We start from the raw sequence: 26,846 nt of genomic DNA, 5'->3' as shown, positions 1-26,846 counted from the left end.
CTGTGAGGGAAAAAAATCTGCGATAAATGGAATTTAGAACAAAGAGGCCTTCACAGAAGCTTCCGGGTGCATTTCTGCATTTAGATAGAGCAGCCCCCACCTACCCTGATGTCCTCCCACCTGGAAGCTGTCACGACTTTCTCAGCTTGACATACACCTGCAGGCTGTCTCGTTCAATGTTGTGAAAAGCGTGGAACGTGTAACGCGCTGATCAACATGCACACCTACAAAGTGCCTAGTCGTAACCGGCGCACAGTGTGTGCTCAAAGGGTTTTACCTCCTTCCTACCTCCTTAAATCCCTGAAAGACAAGTGACCTTGGACAACGCTTCTTTCTTCCAGGATGAGACCCCAACTTCTTTAACCTCCCTCAAAATCCTGGCATTCCAAATTTTATCTGACTTGATTCCTGCTTAACTTTCATTCAGTTCTCCCAGATCCCTCCTGAGCCTGGGAGGGAAAGACCCTGAAAGGAAGGGGACAACTCGGTCCCCTTCATCCCCATCGTCCTGGCTGGGCCCCGCGGTTCCAGGCCCTTCGGCCTTCCCGGAGAGAAGCACAGCTACAGCCACTGCCCCTTCCCCCGGTGTTACTTTAACACCCCCAGGACACACGGGGCACGGCGTGCACAAGTTACTGCTGCAGTTTGGTGGCAAACGAAGTTCAGGGCCGGTGGGCAGTGACTGCAATGGGCTGAGGCCCGTGTCTGGGACCAAACACACGTAAGTTCAGCTGCACTCGATGCAACTCTGAGTCAGGGACTGAAATCAGATCTGAGGACAAAGCAAGCCCAGAGCAAGCCCCAACCAACCTGCTGCACCAGGACACAAATCGGAAGCAAGAATTTTCTCAAAAATACTGAACCAATGCAAGGCAGAAACCAAACCTGCAAATCTCTTTAAAATACTGAATGCAGCAAATGGACATCTCTAATTTGTGTCCCAAATCAACGTTCATCAAAATGGAAATAGCACTACAATCGTTTTCGGGAAATAAAACGATCCTAACGAGGAGAGTAGAAACCTAACACAACTCAACGTCAGCGCTTGGCTTCCACCCTTCCCAGACCCTGGTCTGTCTTGATCCTGCCCCCAACGCTCGCCCTGTCTACCCAAGGCCACTCGCCAGCACGGAGTCCTGCCTCGCTAGCCCTCACCCCCTTGTCCTGTCCACTGCCTCCATCCCTGACTTAAGCCCAAATGGTATCATGCAATTCTAACTCAGGTAATGAGTACAAAGGGAAAATAAAAGAGGGAAGGAAGAAATTACAAACATCCTGTCTCCTCCATCCCTGGCAAACTGTCCATGGGCTAAGACCACCCCCTCCCCCCAATTCCAGGCAATGGCTCGGAGTGGACACGTGTCCCCTACCAGTCTTGACGGCTTTACGGGGGCTCCAGTCAACGGTGACGTGCGTGTTGAAGTCTTCGATGAGCTGCACGGCTCCCATGAGGTTACAGGGTTGGAACAAGGTCTGAAACTTGGGGTTGAGCGGATGGTGAAGGGTGATGGAGCTCTGCGCAAAGGTTCCCAGCTCCTCCTGGCAACCAGACGTGAAGGAGAGCAAGTTCCAGACCGTGACACCAAACCTGCCCTCAGCCTCTGAGGGAAACTGTCCTTCCTACTGCCGGACCAAAACGGGGGCTCGCACTGAAGTCTCACACCTAACTTCGCCCCCCACCGCCCCCCGGCCTGTTCTGCCGAGTCCTCGGCGGTTGTGAAACGGCCCTTCTGCGCTTGTTGTGCGCTCGGCCCGAGTGTCCCGAGCCTGCGGGACTTCAGTCTTGCCCCAGCTCAATCTAAGTCTCCCAGGAGTGAGAACCATTACTTTTTAAAACTGTTTTGTGGTTTCTCAAATAAACTTAGAACGAAGTCGTTCTCATGACCCTCCGAGCACAGTAAGAGGGGAGTCGGCCCTGCTGACTGCCGAGGAGGCCTGGTGACCGGCCAGCGAGCTACTCATACTCAGACCCTGAAGACACTTACCTGGGAGGTGAGGGCTGCCATCGTCACCTGCCCCGAAGCTCGGGGGCAATCTTCATGGGGTTTAACACTTTTAAATTAAAAACCCTTCCTCCAAAATACTTCCAAATGTCATGAGCAAAGTTATTCTTACCCATAAATCACTAACACTGATACTGAGCCCCATGAATGGACAACGAATCAAGAAAAAGAACAAAAGTGCCAAAAACCACGTGAAGGTGATCTAAGGATGAGGAAGAGGACCCAGTGAAAAAGGCAGAGGAATGTGTCTGGGGACAGTGAGGCGGCCCGCCCTCGCAGGGAACTCAGCTTGTCCCCAGCAAACGTGGGGAGCCACGCGGACGGCCACTGGGGCATGCGGGAGAGAGGAGTAAGTGCGGCCTCGCGGGTGGGCAGCTGTGCGGTGACCTGCCAAGCTGACCGCACACGCTGGCCTTCGGGGGCGGGGCGGGTCCTGGGACGCTTACGAGAAATATCCTGGTGGTGCTGGCCTCCGAGTTCAGACTGGGGTTGAAGGTGGACAGAAGGTGAATTTGTGTCAAGAGCTGAACATGCTGGGGAGTGAGAAAAACAACAGGGACATGTACGTGGTGGCATCGCGGGGACCCCGGTCTCACCCGGCAGGACGTGCGCCACGCGCTCACTCGTGCTCCGCTGTCGGGGGGACGAGCGGCACGGCGTCTCGGTACGAATTCCCAGACACGCTCCCCTTGAGCCGAATGCTAGAACCAGGGGCGGCTTAACCTCCGGCCGCAGAAACAGACGAGACGGAAGGACGACCCTGGCGGAGAGGCTGTTAAGCCCAGAGGGGTCACCGCGGCGTCTCTGCGGACCATCGGGGTCCCCGCGTGCATCCTGCCCGAGCCACAGGCACTCACGGCCACGGCGAGGCCCTCGCCACTGTGAAGGCCCCATGGCCCCACGGCGTCAGCGGGACCAGACGCCTGGCTCTGCCCGGCGCCAAGCGGCTGGCTTCGGGCTGCAGCGTCGGGCCGCGGACGACCCAGCATGGCCTCACCTGCTGCATCTGCTGCTGCAGCCGCCTCCTCTGCGCCGGGTCCAGAACCAGAGTCTGCTGGGCCTTCTCGCCCTGCGGCTTCGCCCTCTCGACCTCCTGCTGCTGTCTGGCCGAAGGCCTCTTCATCTTGAGCTGTTCCAGCAGCTCCTTCATCGTGCGATGCTGCTCATTGAGCAAGTTGGCCAGCGGTTCTTCAAACCTACCCCCCACAGGGAGACGGCTGAACTCGGACCCGACTCCGCCCAATGGAGGGCTGAGGCTCTGCGCAATCTCCGTCTATGCTGAGCACCAACGAAGGGGAAGTTAAACAAAACTCGACAGTAGAGAAGCAGCTGGATAACAGCTGTCGTGGGGCTGACGGACGCACGTCCTCCTGCATCACGCCGACGCCCACGCTGCCCAGGGCCTGGCCTCTGGGCCACACGGCACCTTCCCCGAGTGCGCGCTGCGTCTCTCGCAGACCTGTGCCTCCCACCCCAGGTCCAGCTCCTCCCGCCCTCTGCTCCCACCCGGCCAGGCTGCCCTGCCCGCCTTTCTGGAGAAGGCGAGGCGTCCAGCAAGCAGCAGGCAGGGACACACTGGAACGCTGTGGTCTGAATGAGCGGCGACCAGCTGACTCCAGGGTCACGCTACTGCCCTCCACGAGGCGACCTCCTCGTAAGCCGTCTGAATCCCTCCTCCGAGATCTCTCTCTAACTCTGCCTCCCCGCCCCACGTGAGCTCTGGGTCCAGAGCTGAAGCGGGAGTCCGAACACGCAGCTCGCTGGGTCTGCGGCCGAGGCAGAACGAGACCCTGGGGCGAGCGCGCGCTGACACCCACGCCAGCGCCTGCTCAGGCAGCTCCGGCCGGCAGGCCAGCGTGTTTCAGGAAATCCACCATGTCGTGGCCACGGCGACACGGCAGTAACTGTTTTCCATAGCCTCGGGGAATAAAGATGACGCTTCCCCTTACAGCATCTTCTGCGAGCGTGGGCAGATGATGCAGGCAAAAACCTAAGGATGGGGCTGCCCCCTGCACGGGCTCCGCCGAGAACCAGCAGACGCGCCTGCCCGCAGCGCCAACGCTGGAACGGAGGGACGGGCATGAAAAATCAGCCCGCACCCGACTGGGACGTGCGTCTGGGACAGCTGCGGGGACCACGGGGAACCCGCTCTCCCCACGGTGTTTTATTTAGTCAGGGACTAAAGCACGGTGCACTTCCGGCTGAAAGAGCAGCAGCAGCAGCCCAAGCAGATGGACTAACACCAGAAGGCGTGAATCCGAACGAGGGTTTTAACCGAGTTACGTTACCCCCAAATTTTAAAACTTCGAGCACGGAGTCGGTCAGTGGACCTGAAGCAGGTCCACAGGTCAGACCCCAGCAGGAGGCTTCCACCTGCAGCACCAGCCTTTTGCTCTGAATCGTGGCTTGAATTAGTGGGTCAAACGGACTCTCAGAAACCCTGGAAAGGTTCTAAAAAAAAGCAAATATGTGAGGTGACAAAAGTGTCATCTCACTCAGTGGGGGGGGGGGTCCTTTGACTACGTATATTCGTATCAAATAATCGTGTTGTCCGCTTTCAATATCCTATAGCTCTGTCAATCGAACCTCAATAAAGCTGCACAACAAAAAAATCGTGAGTTTTTTTTGTTGTACTTATATCATGGCATCTCCTGTAACAGGGCATGGCCGATACTTCTGGCTCTCACACTGCTCGCTGAACTCGAGCGCCTGACGGGCCAGCCTGCAGGGCCCCAAGCTCTCCCGTGAAAACGCAGGACTCAGTAGAGGGTGGGGCTCCCTTAGCTTTGCTTTGTTCCAGCCATGGCATAATGCACACCCTGAACTCCGCTGCTACTCAGAAGGGCCGACAGTAACGTACAGACGAATTAAGCAAAACACACCACAAAAACGGGGCAAAGTGAAGCCTCCGCTTGGTGGGAGAGCGAGAAGGGCCAAGCTCACGCTCCCGGCCGTCACGGCAGGTGCTTCGTGGTTTGCTCCACGAACGCCCAGGTGACTAACCGACTTTCATTAACGTGGACTCGATGGTGACGGCAAACAAGACGGACACGCCGGGCGTGACGCCCGGGCTGTGCCTGTGGCTGGCCACACGGAGCCCTACGCCTCCCCGGCACCACTCGCCTGGAGAAGCCGCACGGATGCCAGCTGCTGCTTTGCCTCCCTTCCCAAACAGACGCAGCTTGGTCTATAGCTGCTCCGCCCCATGATGAGGAGACTCGCCCAGGTGACGCCACGCGCCCCACAGGGCTCTGCGCCCCGGAACAGAAACGGCAGGAAGGGCGGATGGGAAATCCACCAACACATCTGAAAACCTGCTCAGACGCCCTCTCTCCTCCACCCTAGGTTTCCAGGTGTCTAGCGAGCCTACCGCAGGGCCTGGGGGGTGTTGAAGGTGGGCCGGGGCTCGGCCGCACGCCCCTCCTCCTCCGGGCCGTCCTCTTCCATGTTGGAGAAGCCCATCTCATCCTGGAACTGGGGGGAAGGAAAGGAGGACTGTCCTGGGACGGCACTGGCACCATCAGGAGGGGCAGTGGGAGCACGGCTTCAGGACGCCGAAGACTCCAGCACGAGGAGCTGCAGCGCGGCAGGCCCCAGGGCCCCGCGACGGGCAGGCGGACGTCAGCGCCCGGGGACATGCCTGCGCGGCCAGCTGTCAGCGGCAAGGACAGAGCCCACGCGGCTCGCGATGACCGTAAACACGTTTCAAGAGACAAACACGTGAGTAAGGTCACTGTGCTCGGAAGAACCTAAAACTAGTCTGCCAGCTTCAAGGGTGCACCGAACGACACCTGGGGGCCATGCACAGTTTGCAAGGAAATCTTCACCAAGAATAACCGAAATACGAGTAAGCGAAGGTTGTCAGCAAAACTCTGCTGCCTCTCTGTTCTCCCCTGGGAGGGCTGAACGGGGTGCTGGGTCACACCGCCCTCTGCAGGCAGGGCCGGGGGCCGAAGGACAGAGCCTGCTGGACAACCCGCGCCACCATCCCGACCTCTCACTCGAAGAGCATTACTTACAGTTTCAAACAGCTCTTCCATCAGTCCGTTCACTTCTTTTTCTGCAAAAAAAGCCACACGGTATGTTATTGGCACAAGTTGGTTTCATTTTTCAATACAGGGGAATTCCAAGGAGACAATGCACGTCGTCTCCGGCAAAGCGTTTGCCGACACCCTCACGCCTGTCTCTCCTTCGCTCGCAGGACACGCTCACCGAACACCGCCCGGCCCCGGCCCGCGTGCCTGGGGCACGTGGTGGCGCCGCACGGCCGGGCCTCCCGAAGCCGCATCCCGGCGGGAGATGCGCATCAGACGTCAGCAAGATGAGCTCACAGCGCCACGAGTGCGTCGTCTGCTGAACGGAGTCGAGAGAGAGGTCTCGAGCCTGTCGTGGGACCCTGTCATTGCACCCAAACTGCTCAGCAACCCTGTCAATGACCCAGAAGGCCTGGGAAACACACCTGTCAAACCTGTAAATGCCTGGAAGCTGGAAGAGAGTCCAGACCAACTGACGACGGACTCAAAACCCCATTTTCTCAAACTGTTTAGATGGCTCACCACAGAGACAAATTTAAAGTCTTACATTTAGGGTTTAAAATTTCAGTTTCTTAAGTGTACATAAAGGTGACATGGCTCCAAATCAATGCATCTGAAAAAGATCTGAATGTTTTGGTTGACTGAAGTTCATTTGGTTGACAAAGTTGCTCCAAAACAGTGCTCACAGGCGGGAAGGCAAGCGTGTGGGTGACCAGAGCAGGCCCCAGGCCACGTCGACGGGCGAGGACCATCTCTGCACAGGCCCTTCAAGAGGCATTAAAAAGCGAGAATCCAAATGCCGGTGAGGACAAGGAGCAACCGGAACTCCCGTGAGAAGGACATGGACAGCCGCTTCGGTACGAGGCCTGGGGACTTCTGACACAACTAAGCGGACATTCACCCTCTGACCAGCGGTTCCTCCCCTGGACACCTGACCCAAGAGAAATAAAACATCTGCCCACAAAGGCCTAACCAGAAAGGTTCACGGCCGCTTTACTCAAAATAGCCCCGAGTCAAGAAGTGACCAGACATCCCACACCTGTAGATAGATAAAAAATAAACAAACTGGTATATTTGTGCAACAGAATCCTACTCAGCAGTAAAAAGGAACAATCTAATGATATGTGCAGTGTAGATGTCAAAAATAGTATGCTGAATGAAAAAGCCTTAAACAACAGCACGTACTGTGCGACTCCAGTTACACGAAGTCACGAAACAGGCGAATCTCATCTGTGACGGGAAAAAACCGGAACAGTGGCTCCCTCCGGGGGGATGGCACGGGGGCTGACTTTGAAGGGGCACAGGAAAACTTTGTGGGGTGACGATTCTATATCCTGACAGGGGTTTGGGTTACACAGGTGTAAGCATGTCGAAACTCACGGGGTGGCACATTTAAGATTTGTGTAATACAACTGTGTATAACTCTACTTTAACAGAGAAATTATAAACAAACACTGAGCTCTAATTCACGACATGCAGACTTAAATGTTTAGGAGCAAAATGTACTGATATCTATAACTCACTCTGAAATGCATTAAAAAAAATCGTGGGTTTATAGAGAGGCAGACACGTAACTGAATGACAAAGTGAAAGTATTAAAAGTTGCTTCAGAAGCAGGTGGTGAGTATGTGGACGGCTTTCAACTTTTCTATATGTCTAAAAAGTTTTATAATAAAAAGTAATGAGAAAGAAATTTTAAAAAATAACAGACTAGAACCCGAAGAAAGATAAGATGGGCGGCGGGAGGCCTGGAAGCCACGGCATTCGGGGAGCTGGAGGTACGGGGTGCGTCCGGCCTGGCCTCTCCTTCAGAACTAAGACGAGACCTCCCACCCGCATCCCCCCCTCCCCCCACTCTAACTCCACACAGACGCGAGTGTGCCGCCAGTGCACCTTCCGCACAGCCCCGGGCGCCACCTGCCACTCTGCACCGGAGCTTTTCCCGTTCGTCCCCCCGACTGAGCTGATGTCCCCGGGGCAGAGGCCCTGTCTCACTCTGGTTTCCTGAAAACAAGCCCCGGAGCCTGGCTCAGTCCGTGACTATGGGCTGTACGGATGCCTGACTGACGGGCCTCTCGAATACGCGCCTGAATTCAGAGAATTACTGAATTAAATCAGTAGAGGGAGCTTAAATGTCGTCGCCTGAAAGGGCTACACGCTTCGCCCTAAAAATTCCACAAAGGAAACAGGCAGCCGAGCAGATGCGACTCACTGGTGATCCTGACGGCCCGGTCGGTGCGGAAGTCCTCCGTGTCCGGCTCGTCGCGGTCCTCCAGGAAGTTATACTCTGGGTCGTCGTCGTCATCTGCCTCGTCTAGGAGGAAAAACGTCTCAGACACTAGGAGGAAAAACGTCCCGCCTCTGAACTCTCATCTCTGGCAAAAATTTAAGATGCTTGGCACTACCAGATCTGTTTCAATGAAGCACATTTATTCTCCAGGTTTTAGATAAGTTCTTTTTTCCTCTGCAAAGATCATTCCCCACAGCTGGCTCATCTCGCCTGTTCTCTCCAATAAGCCAGGTTCCTTCCTTCAAACAAGAGTTAAATCTCTCAAAATGCAGCAAAAGCCAGAAAACTGAACCTGTCATTTATTTACCTCAGTAAACCCACTTGGAGCAGCGCACTTTATGAAAAGACCTTTGTAAAACTGTTTTCACGAGGGCGCTGACGGTGAAGACAGGAGCGACCCCCGCCCCCGCTATCGGGGAACAAGTAATGCCGCCTCACGTGACGTCGTGGACGCACACAGAACACATGCACGTGACCAAGGGTGACGAGCATCACTTATCCTCACCACCACCGGCCTGCCGTGCCCACCCAGACCGTGCGCGCCCTCGTTCGTCTTAAAGCATCGTTCCTGTCAACACCTATCTTAGTGGGTAGCTGGTCTCAGGACACAGGAAGACAGGTGTGCTTGCAAGGTATCTGTAGTCAGATCTGACAGGATGTGATCTGATCCAGAAATGGGAGCAATGACCTTGGCATTGAGACAGACAGCAGACGACTCTGCTCACATAAAAATGCAAGGAAGACCGTGACCTTGGCTCAGTTATATAAATTCCTTTAAAACATGTGACTCTTCTACAACACAAAACAAAAATACTCTGGTCAACCCCACTGAGGAAAGTCAGGACACTGAGCCTCTGTCTGGCTGATACCCCTCCCCCCCACCATGGGAACGCTGTGGCTTCTCCCGAGTGGCTGCCCACCCCAGCTGCTCTCCTCCACAAGGAGCTGCCAGTCACGGGCCCACGCTACACCGAGAGCGGCCATGGAATCAGACCGAGCCAGTCTGATCACTGGAGCCTGCAGGAGAGAGGCCTGATGAGGGGACAAGGCGAGAAGTGAACAGTGTGCTTACGAGCCCGGCCCTGCCCTTCCAGAGGAAAGCAGCCTGGAGAATGGAGCTGACTGCCCGAAGCAGAAGAGACGCCGGCCGCGGAGAGGGAAGCAGGGCCCCGGCAGGGCCTCGGCCCGCGGCAGGTGTCCCTGCCCTCCGTGGAGCCGGGCTCCCTCTGACTCCTGCCAGCGGGGGCTGGGATTCCTTCGTCGTGTCACAAAGGACCTCGGCTAGCACAGCAGTGTGAGTGAGTTGGGGCGCGCTCACGGACGCTGTACCAAACTGTGTGCACCGTGTGTTTCGGAGAAGGATGCTGAGCATTCGAGAGATTCCCAAAAAGGTTCTTGACCAAAACGAAGGGGAATTTAACTGCTGATTTAAAGTAAATTGTTGGTCAAGTACAAAATTAAATTCGATTAACCAAAAACACCCCTTCTTCGGGCAGCTGATAAAACCATCACCACAGAGGCAGCGGGCAGGACAGACAGGGAACGCCCGCGCGGTGGCCAACCTTCGTCCCCCACGTCGTCGCTCATGAGCCCCCCGAGCCACAGCTTCCAGTCCTCGTCATCCGCGGTGTTGGGGTCGTACATGTCCGGGGTGATGTCCGGGGCCTGGAGCTCCGCCTCCAGCTGCCCCAGCGGGACGTCCTTCAGGGGCATCTTAGAGCGCGTTCGGAATGCAATGAGACTGTCGTCCATGGGCTGGCCGCGGGGGAGAAAAGCATGTCAGCAGAGGCCCAGCGCGTGCGGACCCCACGCCGCCGCAGAGCCTGTGCGTCTCTCTCCCTGGCTCACGCCACAGGCCCTGCGTCTGAGCGCTATGAGCGTACTGTGCTCTCCCTGGGACACTTTAAGGACAGCGACATCGGTTTTTATTTACTTATGTATTTTTGCAGCATCAGTTTTAAATCCAGTTATTTCAGGAACATTTATGACAGCTTTATTAAGGTATCATTTACATGCCAAAACTCACTCTCTTAAAATGTGAAACTGAGTGGAACTACTGTACTCAGAGCCGTGTGAGTTCTCATCGGCAGCGCCTCCCATCCGTCCTCCACCCACTTCTGAATTGGGTTGTGTTTTTATTATTAAGTCACGAGTTCATCGTGCAATATGGACACAAGTCCCGTATCAGACACGGGCCTTGCGATCCTGCCCCCCATTCCGCGGGCTGTCTTCGCTCTGTCTTCGCTCGATGGCATACTTCCAAGAACAAAGGGACACCTTCTAAGTTTTGATCAGCCCAATGTGCCTATTTTTTGTGTGTCGCTTGTGCTTCTGGCGTTGTAGCTAAGAAACCACTGCCTGATCAGAGGTCAAGGGATTCACGCCTATGTTTTAAGAGTTTTATACTTTCAACTCTCACATGTGGGTCGATGACATATTTCGAGTTAACTTTTGCATGTGGTGCGAGGCAGGGGTCCAACGTAATGCTTTCGCATGCGGATCTCCAGCTGCCTCAGCGCCGTTTTAAAAAGTCTATTCCTGCTTCATAACTGGTTCCAGGACGCTTGTCGAAAATCAGCTGACCGTACGTGCCGGGGTTTGTTTCTGGGCTCCGAATCCTGTGTTACCGATCTGTGCCTATTCTTACGCCAGCACCACAATCTCGATTATTTTAACTTTTAGTACCATCTGAAATCAGGAAGTACAGACTTCCAGCACTGTTTTTTTTTTTAAGATCGGTTTGTCTACTGTGGGTCCCTTGCATTTCCATGTGAATTTTAGGATGAACTTGGCAATTTTTGCAACGAGAAGAGCAAAAAAAAAAAAAAAAAAAACAATCTGGAAAGCGGCCAGGGCTGGGACAGGACTGGGCTGAACCCACAGATGGGTTCCCACAGGCCCCACCACTGCCTGAGCTCCCAACAGACCTGCCCCTCCCTCTCCTCCACCCACCCCGCCCTAATCCCAGAGAAAGTCTCACCATGGCTCAGAAGCCATCACGAAAGCTCTCCTGAGCATTGAAACGAGGCCCAGATGCTGCGTCAGGGTTCCCAGGCCCCTCGTGGCCCAGCCCGCTGACACCGCACCCCCGCCGCCCCCCGCCCCAGCCCCGACAATCTCTAGTTTTTGTCCCCTGACCATGTCACAACTGCTCCCACCCTGGAAACACGGCTCGTGCCACCTACTCTCCACGGGACGCCTTCTCCCAGATTTTCTAGATGCCAGGCCCCTTCTCATTCAGAACTCGACTCACACGTCGCCCACTCTGGGAGGCCCTTCTCAACCGTCCTGCGCAAAGTGCTCTCACGGACACGACTCCACTTCCTGGTTCCCACTGAGCTCGTGGCACCGGCCCCACTCACAGTCCCGTGTCACCGTCTCTCTCTCTGACCGACCGCGGGCGCCACGGCCGCTGCCTCGCACTGCTGCTTCCCAACGCCAGAATGTTCGGCGCGTGTGGGAATCGACGGCTGCATAAGCCACCACCCTGGCACGGTGGCGCGCTCGCGCCAGAGAAGACTACGTCAAGTGACCTCTGATGGAGCTGCTCGTTCAATGCTCTGTTTCCCAATTTCAGGGCGGACGTGTTTTTCGTTGACCTACAAGACGTGGGAGAAGAACCTGAACCGTACAGAGAACTGGCAAAATGACGGCGCTGAGAACGTCACCGCCTGACGACGACCAGAGTGATGGTCAAGATGTTCCGCTCAAGAACAGCAACAGGGCCAAAGCCAGTGAGCAGAGAGAGGCTTGGGCTCAAAACACATCCCGAGAAACATACGAAGTAATGTCAAAATGGAAAAGTGAAAATATTACAGTGAGGAAATCAAACAGACGCCACCTTAACTCTGCGATCAGAATTGACAAGCAGGTGCCGCGCACCTCCTGACCGGACCCACGGAAAAGGACACGTCGCCGCTACGCTGCTTGTGCCACGAGCGCATGACCCCAACCTCGCTGCGAGGAAATTCCAAAACTGAGGGACACTGTGAAATAACTCGTCTATAAGGTTTAAGATTTCCAAGGCTATGAGAAACAAAGATTGAGCAACTGTTCTAATTTAAAAGAGACTAAGAGACAAGATCGCTCATACAACGTGTGATCCTGGACTGGATCCTGGATTGGGAAAATTTTTTTTACTTTGCCATTAAGGATGTTATTGGGACAACTGGTAAAATCTAAATCAGGGCCGTACCAGACAAGATGCTGTCACTGCACCCTTATCCTGAGCTGTGTCCCCACTGTCAGGGTGCGCAAAGGGCAAAGGTTTGTGCAGAGAGAGAAAGGGGGGAAATAAGGTGACAGGGGTGAAAAGTCACTATGTGGGGGAGTCCGGCTGAGGGCTGCTCGCACGTCCCACGTTTAAAAGGCTCTGTCGCACAAGAGCCGCCATCCTCACAGCAAAACAGCACGAACCAAACGGAGCACCAGAGACCTACAACTTCACGATTCTTCCTCATTGTCGGCACTCGGTTCCTTCCCCTCCCGCTTCCCGACCTGAGCAATGGCCAGACGGCTCCGCCTGGCGCTCTCAGCGACAGAGCCACTGCTCACCTGGAAGGACTCCACGCACACAGGACTGGAGGCCAGCTCCTCGTCCACCGCGTGCAGCTTCTCCATGAAGGCGCTGTCCCTGGTCTGCCGGGGCTTCGGCGGTGGCGGGGGCCCCATGGGCACGACCTCAGCACTGATGTGCCTGACGGCCGGGGGGGCCACCTTCTCAGCCTGATTGAAAGAGGCAAATGTGTTAAAACATAAAAGAGGGAGAGAAGGATTTTTTTTTAAAAAAGGCAGGGAGAGGCACATCACACGCTAGTGACCTTCCTCTTCCCATCTAGAGAGGGAAATGAAACAAAGGCGCATCACATATACTAATGTAATCGGGTTTCACCCTCTTTCCAACGAAGCCAACAGGATGCTACTCAGGGTACCAAAAATGAGGAACCTAAGAAAAGTGGCTTTAGGACAATACAAGAAAACAGGGGAAAAAAGAGACAGGTGGAAGAAGAGAGACCCCACTAGTCACTCGTACTCGGCCCCTCCACGAGAACTCGGAAAAGCTCTCTCCCTGCGCTAAGCTTACGCTTCTCTTAAATGCTCGTGGACTTGGGAGACTTGAACAGCAAACGGCCCTCAGCGGTCGGGAACACCAGGTGTCACATTTGGTGGCCACTCAGGGTCGCCACGGCAAATAACTCACTCGTGCAGCTACAACTTATCTCTCCTGTGCGAAGCAGTCACCTCTGACAACATGCCACTCTCCTCGTCGGTTTCGGCCATCTCAGAAGACTGCCTCAGTCTGGATTTCTTCGCCCCGCGTGGAGACGAAGCAGTGCTTTCCACATCGCTTTCCAGTAAACTCTACAAAACGAATCCAATTCGCTTTTAAACGTATGCCTCTACCCCATGCCACCGGGTCTGAAGCGTCTCAAGAGAATGAATCACAAAATCTCACTCACTCGATGACTCACTCAGAGCAAGAGAAAATACAATTTAAATAGCAGCTTAATATTCTGAACAGCACTGCAAACTTTACAAAACTGTAAGGCATTCATTTAAAATCCTTTCCAAACAAGTCGAAAAATACATTAAGAAATAGAATTATTACACGGCAATGAAAATGAACTATGGCTACAAGCAACAGTAGAGATGAATCTCAAACGATTAATACTGAACAAAAAGAAAAGTCAGACACAAAAGAATACATACACTATAGGTCCCTTCACATAAGGTTGAAAAACAGTAAGAAACTGAACTCTATAGAGTGTAGAGCTGCATATTTAGGTGATATAACTATAAAGAAAAACAAGGAAGTAATTGCCAAAAGTCAGGACAGGGGTTATCCTTAAGGAGAGAGAAATCATTTTGAGTAGGAAGGGCAAATAAGGGGTGTCCTGGCAGTGCTGTGTTTAATTATTTTGGAAGGAAGCTTCATGCAGGTGAGCTTTATAATTCAGCTGTGCATTTTTTTTTTTATGCACAGTCTGCACGTCATAGGCATGTTATGTTTCACCAGAGAAGATGTGAAAAAACTAAGGTGGTGTGAAAACAAAGCACCTCACGGTCTTGGGTTTATGCAAAGAAATGCGTAGAAGGAAGAACTGTGTCTTGCTCCTCGATAGAACAGATGACGGTGTGCACTAAGGAAGCGGAACACACTCCGCCTTATTGAGCCGAACTTTCCCCGTCTTACCCACCAACACTCACGAGGGTCCCCACTGACCTCTTCAGCGGTCTCGTCTTCTTCCTCATCGTCTGGCTGGTACTCTTCATCTGAGGAGTCATCTTCTTCAAGGTGGATGTCCACAAACTGAGGAGGCTACACGGAGACAATTAAAGAAAGAAATGAATAGGAAACATAAACCGGATGGATTTGGAAAGTAAGGGGGGAAAGGCAGAGCCAGAGCAGGGGAAAAATCCTAAGGGCACAATGAGCTACAGCAAGTAAGAAGCAGGGGTTGACGAGATTCCCGGCCAGAGAGGCAAATCTAAGAGTAACAGGACGGAAAAACCAAAGCTTAAATTTTAAAAGCTAAAAGGCCCAAAAAATGCTAACAAATAGAAAGGAAGTACTTAGGTTCCAAAACTGATGAAGTTCTGGAAAAGAATAAGAATTACCTCTTGTAAATTTACCTTAACTTCATTGGCCTTCTTAATTGGTGAAATATTCCATGTTGGAATTACCTACCAACAAAGAATATAAATAATTAAGCTCCCTTAGCTGAAACGGACTTTTTCCTTTTTAATCTCTCTTTACACCATAAAGAGCCATCCACCTAGCTTGGGGCTGCAGTGAGCTAGGGGTGCTGACCGTCCCTGAGGTAAACTCTCCAATACCTGTCGCAGCCTGACGGAGGAGAAGGAGAGAAGAGCCTGTCTCCATCGCTAGAGCTCCTGACGTGAACCTCGTAAGGCTCAGTGTCATTTAACAATAAAGAAGGTATCTGTCCTGCACAGCTTGGGTTCACGCGGAATAACGAATGTGAAAACTGTAAACTAAAACAGCAAACGTACAATGCTGTAAGTAACAGCAGCCTTCTGACATCAGTATTTCATTAGTCAGTCACGTAAATCCACCATGAGCATGCCTCCAAAATGCCAGCCACGAGACATTCTCAGGAAAGGATTCAGGGGGAAGCGTCCAGCTGTCTACAGCTTATTTTCAAGTAGTACAGGAAAAAACAATGACGGATGTAGAGAGACGTAAAGCAAACATGGCAGAATTTCGCAACTGTTAAATCTAGATGGAATCTAGAGTCGACAAAGTTCTTTCAACAATTTGTATGTTTAAAACAATAGAGTTAGGGAGGAAACGATTTTTAAAGATTTTTTTTTTTAACGCCTAAGGCACCTGGTATTCCCGGGCGGTCTCCCATCCAAGTACTAACCAGGCCCAACCCTGCTTAGCTTCCGAGATCAGAAGGGATCGGGCATGTTCAGGGTGGCGTGGCCGTAAAGATATTTTAAAGTTCCTAACTTTAAACTGCAAACAAATGTCGCTGGAGTGCATAATTTCTTGAACATTTGTGACTCAATCTAAATCATCTGATGAACAAAACACCTCAAGGCCAGGAGGCTGTGTGTCTAGGAGAGCATCAGGCTCTCCATGTGTCCTCGCCCGCCTGCGCCTGCCCCCCCCCCCCCCGCTGACTGGTCGCCTGGCCGGGGCCCACCCCGGGAGGGTAAAGGGGAGGGCAGGATTCGGGGCCCTTCCCCGCCCACATCCACTCCAAAGCGGCTGCCCCGCTGCCAAAGCCAGTAGGCCGGTGGCGGGGCTGGAGTCCGGCCTGCTGAGCATTACAAAGCCAGACCTGGACTCTGCCCTTGCTCTCCACACACACCGTGCTCTCGGGAGGTCTGGCTTCTCCTCGCCTACATTCGTGATCAGCAGACATCATCCAGTGCCTGACGGGGTCTCCTCCGTCTTTTTTCCAAATTAAGTATGGAATTTAAGTTAATCCACGCTCTAAGTCAGACAGACTTCCTGTAACTCTGTCTCAGTGACGGCTGCTCATCACCACCACCACGTTCATTTGCATACTTCCCGCGGAACAATGACGTTTCACGTTACGTAGTCCATTAAACAAAAAATACATAACATGCTGTCGAAAAAAGCCCACGCATCCACAGGCTGTGTGGAGAGGGGGCCTAACTCTAATCCGCACTAGTTAAACGGGGGCAGCAGGGCCGCGTCGGGTGGACTTTTGAAAGGCAGACAAGCCAGGCCCATTCGGAAGACAGCATCGGACGGGTGAAGGAGCACAAAGCCTTGTCCCATAAAGTCCAATCGAAAGCCAGGGGAGGTTTAGCAGGAACGTTACAACAACACACAGCAGTTTCCTCGGCAAGAGGAAAGGACCCCTGGAAGACGGACGGCCTTATTTCTTCTGTAAGTCTGCAAGGAACAGAACTGGGGAGATAGACAAAAACCACACAGGGCATTCTGGGCCCATGCTCCCCACTGTCAGAGGCAGGACAGGCTCCCTCGGCCCACCGCCTGCCTTGCCATGGAAGGGGCACACAGAGCGGACCAGCGCTCGTTAGGCAGGGCTCCCCACAGTGTTTCTGGCTGTGTGGGTCCCTGGGCCCGCCCATGCGTCCAGGTTCCTAGGTCCGAGGCAGCCTGAAAACACGCACTTTGAAAAACATGACTGTCACCCTGCCCCCCCCACCTCATGACATGGAGAAAACCTGACCTCCCACGGCTCGCCACCACTCTGAAGGGCTGTCTACCTAGTATCCCCAAAAATGCAACACTTCCAGACCAGCTGAAATGAAAACGAACACTGATGATTTCGCACAACTTGTCTCCACTTGTCTTTTACAGATCTTGGAGGAGGCAAACCCAGACAATAAATCTTCCCTCTATTTTTTTCCTACAAATTACCCGAAATTAGATCTTATTCACCAAGCTAAACAAATAAAGAACAAACAGAACACCCACCACGCCTTTCTCCACCACCTCCTTCAGCTTGGAGCGCGTCATTTTCGGCTCCTGAGGAGGGCAAAGGAGAAGAGTCAGTGAAAACCATCGAGTGACTCTCGGGGTGTGAGATGCTAACTTGGTCCCCAACCGTCAAACTAGTCACAGACTCCCAAGTGGCCCCCTCCACACAGCCAGCTCACAGGTGGCCCGCCCACGACACAAGCACAGGCGACTACTCACAAACATCGGCATGTCCTCCGTCTCGCTGATGGCTGCCTTCATCATCGCCACCACGTGTTCGTTTGTGATTACTTCCTGGAGAAAGATGAAAGTTCGCTTTACGCAACGAAGATGCGTCACCTAGGTAACAGTCATCTCTGTAATTCTGCTAGGCAAACGGCCTCCGGCCAGGGCCCTGAGAGCAACGGGAAGCGAAGAGGCACCTCTGGGCAGAGGCGCGTGGCTTCGAACCAAGCGCCAGCGCGAGGGCGCGCCTCATCGCTGCTCTGGGGAACAGGAATGGCTTCCGCAAAAAGAGGTTCTGAGGTAACCACATGCTTAAGAGAAACAGTAGTAAACGACAAAAGCTCTGTAAACAGCGTGTTGCTGCGCATCGAAGAGAGTATTTGCGCGTGTGTATTTCCCTTAACCTGCAGAAGAGCAAATCCAGTGTCAATAGTGTCATCTTGAATCTGCTAAACAACACAACCGACCACCAAATCAGTGACAGGAGCCAGGGGTCCAAGTCACCTTCCGATTAAGTTGTCCTCGAATGTGTGCCCGGAGCTCACCAGTGCTGAGTGCAGAACGAAAGCGACCTCGGAACGCTCCGCGCTCTGCCACAGGCAGCTCGGGACCGGTGATGCCCGCGGCGGGGTCAGGCGCCGCGGGGTGTGGCCGCGCCTCCCACGCGCCCCCCGCCCCGCCGCGAGGCCCACTCACGTGCAGGATGTTCCGCACGTTGACGGCCGTCAGGTTGTGCTGCTTGGCGCCATCCTCCAAGGTGCGGTCGAGCATGTCGTCCAGCTTCAGGTCATCAGCCAAAGTCCCGTCTCCCTGACCCCTCCCGTCGCGTTTCCTCTTGGTCCCCTTTTTCTTTTTTTGCCTTTTCTCACTTTCTTCTTTGTCTTGCTCTTCTGCAAATACACCAAGAACGTCACCAGAATCTCTAAAACTGCTCCCAGAACGTGACCCCAAAACCCAACACAGTGAAAGACAAATGAGCCACCAGCTGTCCGGCCCTGGAGGGCCAGGTGGACCCGGTGGCGGTGGTGCTGGCTGGGGAGCTGCCGCGGGGGTGAGACCCCCGCTCGTCACGCGCCCCATGACGGGCAGACGGTCCCCTAGGAGGGCACCTGCGGCGACCCACTCACCTTCACAACCACCATAGGAGGCAGGGACTACGCTTCTTCCCATTGGACGGATGGAGAACCCGAGGCAGAGAGAGAGGAAAGCTCCCCGCACGCCATAACGGCAGAGCTGAGGCCGCGCCTGCCGGCTCCAGCGCCGCGGCCTCCTCCCCAGGGACCAGCCCAACAGCACGGCTGGCTCACCTGGGCACGAGTCTCACTCTTTTCTTTTGTAAAGTACAGACATTTGCCTGCAGCAAGGAGGACAACTGAACGCCTTCCCCGAGCTCAGAAGCAAGACGCGACGTCACTGCCCCTGCTAGAACCTGCCCGCCACCGACGTCTAGTGTTTGCGACACGAACGCGAGCTCCGAGGTGCTCACTTCGAAAGCATGTGTTAAGCTGAATAAAGAAGTCTTTATTCACTTGTCTGCAGGTGCTAAGTTCCCAATAAAAAGTACAGAAGTTAAAAAACATTTTAAGGCCTAACCAATTCCACCCATCGAAAATCAGGTGCGTGTGCTCCCGAGGGCTGTGTGCGGGGACGCCCCGGGAAGCACCGCACGCCCCCCGCAGCCAAGTGGACGAAGCAAACGCCGACCACTCAAACGGCAGGGCGCCACGCGGGACGGAAGTCAACCGCCTCCGGGCGCGTGCACCGACGTGGAACGACTCCACAGACACGCTGCGGCATGGGAAAGGCAGTCACAGCCGGATGGGCCAACCTGGTTGCCGTGGGTAGGGTGGCGGTCACAGCTGACACAGAGGACTTTCGGCCACTAACGTACCGTTTCCTGACCCCCCCGCTGCTTGCACGGGTGTAGTCCATGTCTGAGAACTCAGCGACCTTGGGTGTCTCAGGACAGACGCAGCTGTCGGCGTACTGTACTGCTGCAGAGGGTTAACTTTATAAAGGAAAGAAAAAGGAAGCCTACCCATCGGAATGAAGAGTCCACCATCCTCGCCCTCTTCCTCAGCCTGGCGCGCGCACGTCCGGAGCGGCTTCTCCGGAGCTGGGGCGCGGACGTCGGGCTGGGCTGGTGGCCCGGGTGGCGCTCCCCTCGCAGGCTGGCCGTCCTGCAGCCACGGCAACGGCCCTGCAGAAGGCGCCCAAGGCCTGCCTGGAAGGACACGGGTGCCACTTCACACCTCGGTTCTCAGCCGCACTGCGAAGCGGCCCGGCCCCGGCACAAGCCCCTGGGTGAGGTCACTGCGTCGGGGGTGGCGTTGGGCGCCAGCACAGCTCTCCGGTAAGGGCAGTGTCTGAAGGACACTCACTCACCTGTGCTGTCAGGGACCTGACGCAGGTAACTGCTAAGGTTTTTCCAGTTCTGATACCCTGTGAGCTACACATTTTTTTCCCTATGGAAAATGAGATTCACAACTGTAGGGTGGGTGGCTGTAGTCCCGATAACAAAGGGACAATTTATATAGACAATCATTATCATCGCACTTAATCAACTGTCAATGTTATGTATTATAAAACGTCCTGAACTTTCTGATGCTGTAATTCAATTTTGTAACGCAGTAAAATGAAAATCGCCATAAATACAGTTTTACAGTTCGTTAGACACCTTGCCCCTTTCTCCCCTCAACTCTGAATGAGTGCTACCTCTTTTGGGGGGAGGACACTGAAAAGGCAAAAAAAATCCGTGCAGCCTCAAAAGTGAACATGAAAATCGCCGCGGGAAGATGCCCAGGCTCGTGCACGCCGGACGCCCCTGGCACGTACGTGAGAAGCAGGTAAACGGCGACTGCTTCCGCGAAGAGGATGGGAGGAGCGAGGACCGACGGAAAGGCCGCCTAGCTTTCCACTGTGGGCTTCCTGTTCTTATGCATTTTTTCCAGGTTTCTTTATTAGTTGGAAAAATATTTGTTTTCGAAAAGAAGTCAAGTTATTTGTCACTGAGCTCCATTCACACTTTTTTACACTATCTCATCAATATTAGCGGTTCCAGCCGGCACGATTATGGTTCGAAACTGGAGGATCCTCCCCTCCAACGAAGAAAAAAGCCTTTATTTAAAAGACTTTGTTTAAAAACATGCACCGATCCTTAATGGCATTTACTTTCCACGTCCCTTCCTTTACTTCTGGAGCCGTGATTCCTTCATGATGTCAAAACACCTAGAGGCTTGGACTTTCCGGAGACAGTGTGACAAGGGTCTGTCAAGTCGAGAGCCCCCCAGCCGGTTTCTTGTAAGAGGGAACGCCAAGCAATACACGGCACGGCGTCCTCATCTAACCGACAGTCTGCGGTCACCTTCAGACTTAATGCTGTCTAACATTTTAAAAACTGAACTGACATAAATGACTTTTAAATAAACATACCGGAATCTTCACATCTACGGGAAATCCGGAAGCTCACCTTGGCAGGCAGAGCCTCCCTCCATACTTTTTTTTTTTAGCTCCCTGACACGGACCTGGCACCACTCTGCACTGTCCCCACACCAAGCCCCCAGAGAAAATGCCGCTCCCTCTGCAGCCTGTGTTCCCTGACCGCATCACGCTGCTTCTCAGCGGAACGCCCTCTGAAAGAACCCCCCTGGGGCCCGCCCAGTCTCTTTCGCTGTCCACATGCACAGTGCTGAAAGACCGTGGAAAGGGACCACGAGACGGGTAAGAGACAGAGCAGGAAACGCCTCATTCAGAGCATGTGTGTGATCCGTTTAAATTGATAACGTGAAAATAATTAGCTGAGACTTGTACAGACCAAGTAACTATAAGCTGAAATCAGCCTACTGTAATCGTTTTTTAGAAGTCAAAGAAAGAAAAAGCTAAGCAGAAATTAGGTATATAAATCAATTTTAAGAGAACCATTAACATTCTATTAGAATAAACACTAATGCAGCGCAGTTTATCACGAGCACCTGCAATAACCTAGAAACGAAATACGACAGTGTATCAACTGCAAAAGAATGCTGATACTTCAAAATAACCAGTGTTTTTCCTACATAATCATAATCAGAAAACTAAAACGTTACTTAAAAGCAAACAAAACAAAAAGAATATACATTAAATTTTAATAATTACTTTGAGTAGCAAGATTATTGGCAATTTTTATTTTCTTTAAACTTTTCAATATTTCACAAAACGCCCATATATGAATTTTCGATCTTTCTTTCTTCCTATTTTGTATGTTACATTTCTCGTGAGCAAAAAAATTCTATATAAACATATTTCCTTTACTGGTATTACTTGTATATAAAATCAATTAAAGTGCAAGGTGGTAGAATCGATTTTCAATTACCTAGCTTAATAAAGCACAGTGGTATTACAGATAATCCTAAATGATGTTTATTTATAGTTATCTACACTTGATATCTGTAAAATGACCATTAAAAATATCTCTATACAACTAAACAACAAAACACCAATCTGACTGAAAGATGAGCAGAGAACCTGAAGAGACCCTTTTCCAAGGAAGACACACAAACAGCCAACAGACATTTGAAAAGATACTCAACGTCACTAGCCATTCGAGGAAATGCAAATCCAAACCACTGTGAGATGCCACCACATACAGGTTAGAATGGCTGCCAACAACAGGACAGTGACAAGTGCAGGAGAGGTGGGGGGGGGGAAGGTCCCCCATACACTTCTGGCGGGAATGTAAGTTGGTGCAGCCACTACGGAAAACAGCATGGCGGTTCCTCAAAAAGTTAAGACTAGAGTTACCACATGACCCAGCAATCCTTCTTCTCAGTGTCTCCCCAAAAAATTTGAGAACATTTATTCATAAAGATACACGTACACCCATGCCCACTGAGGCATTATTCATGGCGGCCAAGACATGGAAACACCCCAAGTGTCCTTCGATAGATAAAGATGTGCTGCATATACAATGGACTACAAGTCAGCCACAAAAAAGGTGAAATATTGCCACTTGCAAGAACATGGACGGATCCTATCAGTGAAATCTTGCTACATGAAATAAGTCAGATGGAAAAGGACAAGAAGCACATGATCTCACTCACATGTGGGATACAAGACAGAGAGCAACAAACAAACAAACAAAACACACCAACAAAAAGGCAAACTCACAGACGCGGACAGCAGAATGGCTACGGGTGGGGGGAGGGGTGGGGGGGGTGACGAGGGTGAAGAGGGTCCAGCGCATGGTGATGGGAGGAGGCTAGACTTCGGGCGGTAAGAGCAGACAGATGTCATGTTATAGAGTTGTGCACCTGAAACGTGTATGTTATTAACCAATGTTACACCAGTAAGTTTGATTTTTTAAAAAAATCTCTTGATTCCGCTCGAGAGCTGAGTAAACCCTGAACCCCTACTTAATTATCCATTTCCTCTCCAGCACTTTAATCTCGGCTCACCTTCCTCCTGCACCTCTTCATTAGGTTCTCCTGGAAAGGGCTCCTTTGTGCCGGGAAAGTCGCTTCTGTCTTCTTGGGGACCCGACCGGGGCCTGAGCATCATCTTCTTCCCTCTCTTTGCACCAGAGGCCTGGAGGTCCTCTTTGCCAGTGTGCGTGTCACGGGGCCGGGAGGACTCCGGGGAAGCCAGGGCACTGCCCTTAGGGACGGCCACGCCGACGGCTTCTGGCGCTGGTGCCCCTGCATCCTGGGTGAGCAACCCAGAGCTCAAGGACAGCGCCTCCACGCCGCGCAGATGCGCTGCGTCCTGCGCAGATGCCGCTTCGAGACCCTGGGGCAGCGACAAAGACCCCAGGCCTCCGGCCTGCTCAGATCCTGGGGTATCAGCCGACTCCAGGTCCAGGTCCCCCTCCTCCTGGATGCCCTGATGCTGTGGGGACTCGGTCACTGCGGTTCTTCTCTTCTTACTGGGCACCATTTTAAAAGTCTTACTTTTGTTCCATCCTGAAAGGACAGAAGCAAGTTCTCATCACCTTCATATTAATCACGATAATCATATTCCCTCAAGCATCTTCCCACTCACGTTCAATCACAAACACAGTACTTCACGCCAAATGCACAGTGCTCCCTGAGGTGGGAGTGCAGAGGAGGTGGTTAGGGCGCCTGATCGAAATCCTCCCTCCATCACTGATTAGTAAGCCGCCTTGGCTGAGTGACTTAACCCCTCTAAACTTCACTTTCAACTGTAAAAAATAATTACTCTTACCTCACAGTTATTACAAGAATCACACAGTAAGTGATTAGCGTTAATTACCATCAAGAGGGTAAACCAGCATGATGCTGAGCAAACTGTAAGGCAAACTGGACTTGTTTCCCAAGCCAGCTTCTCTCCAGCTTTATGACCTTGTGTAAGTTACTTAACCTGAATCTGTTTCCTCGACTATAAAAATGAAGTAAAAATAGCACCCACACCATTAGAGAGTAACTTATTAGATCGATACATGTTTTCTATTGTTGTTTTCATAAACGGAAACAATCCAAAAGCAAAGCCTGGTTGTTTAAACAGGCTGGGCTAATTAACGGAAATTTTGTGTCCAAAGCAAGAGCTTCCTACTGTTCTCTATACTATGTTACCTCTGGTGTCTTGGCTTCAATTCCAGTGACCACATTTTCAAAGCAACACTAACCTAAACTGGAGAGCATCTTTTATGTTCTTATAGTGCCTACTTGCAAACCTCTTTGACGGTACTTACCACTTTTGTGATTGCCTCTTCCGTCTCCTTGCCACCCCCGCCCCTCAAACTATGTGCTTTTTCGGGAAAACGCCTCTTTCGGCTAGTACCTAGCACTCCGCAGCATGTGCCTTACTGTACTCAGCGAACGTTCCCTGAATAAATGAATGAATGGAAGTTGGCATGAACTTCCTAGTCTGTGCTTATTCTATGCAGCATCTGGACCAAGAGTTAAGCATTATATGAAGACTGACTGCAGCTTTCTACCTCAAAAAACTTTATTCGGTACAATAAGTCCCAGAGTAGAATAAGATGCCTTGTGTTGCAATGAGTTCTCTGTCAGTGGCAATGCTCAAAGTCTGAATGTCCGCCTATCCGGGCACTAGATGGAAGCTTGGAGCAGAGGATTGCAAAATAAAGTTCCTCCGAACTCTTAAGAGTCGGAACTACAAGGTTAGTTTTAAACCTCCCTGACTCTGTTTCCCCAGGACAGTAGCACAGGTCTTCCCCTCAGCCACCCGCCTCACCCCCCCCCCACCATCCGATGCCCTCATCTTGGTAATTAAAGCTCGAACACAGGTAAGGACTCCGCCGATCCCTGTAACGAAGGGTGGCGAGTGGGTCGAGTGCAGTGGGGGTAGCTGAAGCGAGTCCTGTATTCCACACGTGAATTACTGAGGTCCAGGAAAGGAAGAAAAAGAAAGAAAAGTACAAGGACCGGCTCCAGGCTCTGAAAACCCAGCAGCGGCGCCCCCGCCCCCTGCGGGAACTGGAGTCGACCAAGAGGGGGAACCCGCCCGCGCGGGCCCTCCAGGAAAGGCATTTCAAAAGCGGTCCCGAGGCGGGTTTCACCTCGGCAGCCCGCGCCCCTCGCCTCCGCCGCGCACCCCGCGCCAGCCCTGGGCCCCGCCGCCCCGCTCGCGCCGCCCCCGCCCGGCCCGCGGCGCACGGCCCCGCGCCCTCACCAGCCGGCCGGGGCCCGCGGAAACTCGGCGTCGCGGCCGCCGGAAGTCAGGCAGCGGCAGCGACTTACGTGCGCGACCCCGAGACGCGGCGCGCGGCGTCGGGCGTCAAGGGGCGCGCGCAAGGCCCCGGGCGCCATGCTAGTCTCGGGCAAAGTGAAGCCGTCCAGATGGCGCGTCAGTTGTGGGCAAGAGAATTTAAAGGCAAATACCTCGCTTTCTCGGTCTAGGGAGCTTATCGTACTGAAAGCCAAGCTGAGGGGTCGAGATTCAGACAACTAACCCTTCTCGCCACGAGACATTTGGAATACGCGACCAAAGACATGGAGTTTCCCCAATAAAGCTGTCATGGACTCAATATAGTAACCACTCCTATCTGCATAATACTCTGCATTTTACGAAACGCTTCCACTTACGTTATCGTGGGTGATTTGATCTTCACAATAAACCCTACGGTACAGAGGATATTACTCTACCTTCCAATTTGCACAAGACAAATCTCCGGCTCAGCTGTGCAGGTGATTCCACAAAGATACCCAGCTATCCAGGGGAACAGGGGATGCTGGCTCTGGGTGCTAATGCATTTATCCAGTGCCTAAGAAGGTACCTGGGGCATAGGCTATGTTCAATAATTCAACACCTGCGTTTTGAACGAATGAATGACTCCTAACACCATGTGCTCTCTACTTTTCTAGAAGGACAGAATGTCAAAGCTGGAAAAACACATTCGGCTCTCTCATCTTACAGAGGAACCGCCAACAAATATTTGTGCACTTAAATAATCTATTCGCCCTGATCCTGTCTGTAAACAGAATCCGGCAGGCTGATGGAAGTATCCAGTCCAAACGAAGTGTGAGATTGATGTAATCACGGACATACCCGCCAGTAGTCTGACTCTAACCTGAATCACCCTAACTCTCCCAAATGCCAAGGAAGTCTCCAGCAGCTGGGCGTTCCATCTGTGTCCTGCTTTTGAACCTACAGAGTATGTTGATCCGCTGATTTGCTCCCCCTCCCTCTCTCTCCTCTCTCTCCCTTCCTTCTTCCCTCCTTCCCTCCTAAGCAGCCCTTAGCACTTGAAACTTCTAGAGGAGAAATATCCGACATGGATTAACTTGGGCACTCTTCATTAGTCTTTTCATAAAAACAACTTTAATTTACATTCCACAAAATTCGTCCGTTTTATTTGTACAATTAAAATTAAGTAAATTTTCAGAGTCGTGCAGCTAACTATAGCAAGGTTCGATTAGAGTTTCTTAAGTTTAAGAAAGTTTCTACAACCTTTAGTAGTCTCAGAAATGCGTAACGATTATGGTAATTGATACTGAGATGCAGGCAGTATAGAATTTTGTTTCTCCAAAATCCTGGGCTCCCTCTCACCCAGAAGATTCCGTTGCTATATTAAGCCCAGGAAACCGGAATCACAGGATCTATAGGATATGAAAATGTACCTACACACTTCTTACTCAAGGCTCGGGGTTTTCTCCTTAACAGACCCACAGCCCGACAGTGGGCGGGGTCTCATTCTTAGGAGGTCTTGGCGATGGGAGGGGTCACCTCCCGAAGATCTTCCGGAAAGGGGCGGGCCCTGCCTTCCGGAACTTTTCGGACGGAGGCGGAGTCTTCTGCCGAGGGCCGTTCGGAAGAAGGCGGGGCCTACTTCGCATCAGGACCAGTCTGGCTGCACCTGCATCCTTAGCTCAGAGCATCCCTGGAGCATC

The 26,846-nt window shown here is 52.5% G+C and overlaps 1 protein-coding gene and 1 pseudogene across 7 annotated transcripts in view; both read right to left on the bottom strand.

Moving 5' to 3' along the window:
* The window catches only part of LOC107521487 (GON-4-like protein), a 37,150-nt gene extending 11,949 nt beyond the window's left edge, over positions 1 to 25,201 (bottom strand). For 3 of the 7 annotated variants that reach the window (XM_016166208.2, XM_016166206.2, XM_036234821.1), the window contains exons 1-17: positions 25,129 to 25,201; positions 22,932 to 23,435; positions 19,538 to 19,723; positions 18,196 to 18,389; positions 17,494 to 17,568; positions 17,272 to 17,322; positions 14,961 to 15,011; positions 14,551 to 14,646; positions 13,569 to 13,688; positions 12,882 to 13,052; positions 9,890 to 10,082; positions 8,250 to 8,351; positions 6,023 to 6,063; positions 5,374 to 5,477; positions 3,001 to 3,199; positions 2,450 to 2,536; positions 1,371 to 1,539 (exon numbers count right to left, since the gene is read on the bottom strand). In XM_016166208.2, coding sequence (XP_016021694.2) covers positions 1,371 to 1,539; positions 2,450 to 2,536; positions 3,001 to 3,199; positions 5,374 to 5,477; positions 6,023 to 6,063; positions 8,250 to 8,351; positions 9,890 to 10,082; positions 12,882 to 13,052; positions 13,569 to 13,688; positions 14,551 to 14,646; positions 14,961 to 15,011; positions 17,272 to 17,322; positions 17,494 to 17,568; positions 18,196 to 18,389; positions 19,538 to 19,723; positions 22,932 to 23,409 — 2,317 coding nt within the window. In that variant the 5' untranslated portion in view covers positions 23,410 to 23,435; positions 25,129 to 25,201. Of the gene's footprint in view, positions 1 to 1,370; positions 1,540 to 2,449; positions 2,537 to 3,000; positions 3,200 to 5,373; positions 5,478 to 6,022; positions 6,064 to 8,249; positions 8,352 to 9,889; positions 10,083 to 12,881; positions 13,053 to 13,568; positions 13,689 to 14,550; positions 14,647 to 14,960; positions 15,012 to 17,271; positions 17,323 to 17,493; positions 17,569 to 18,195; positions 18,390 to 19,537; positions 19,724 to 22,931; positions 23,436 to 24,184; positions 24,663 to 25,128 lie in introns of those variants that run through there. The other 4 variants (XM_016166207.2, XM_016166209.2, XM_016166210.2 and 1 more) reach the window with 4 other exon arrangements.
* LOC118613123 lies at positions 15,668 to 15,785 on the bottom strand (annotated as a pseudogene).
* Positions 25,202 to 26,846: the final 1,645 nt, after the last annotated feature.

This window comes from Rousettus aegyptiacus, unplaced genomic scaffold (genome assembly GCF_014176215.1).
Source record: "Rousettus aegyptiacus isolate mRouAeg1 unplaced genomic scaffold, mRouAeg1.p scaffold_m13_p_17, whole genome shotgun sequence".
NCBI classification, from domain to species: Eukaryota; Metazoa; Chordata; class Mammalia; order Chiroptera; family Pteropodidae; genus Rousettus; species Rousettus aegyptiacus.
Note: the sequence above shows the minus strand (reverse complement) of the source record. Positions and strands in the feature narration are given on the sequence as shown.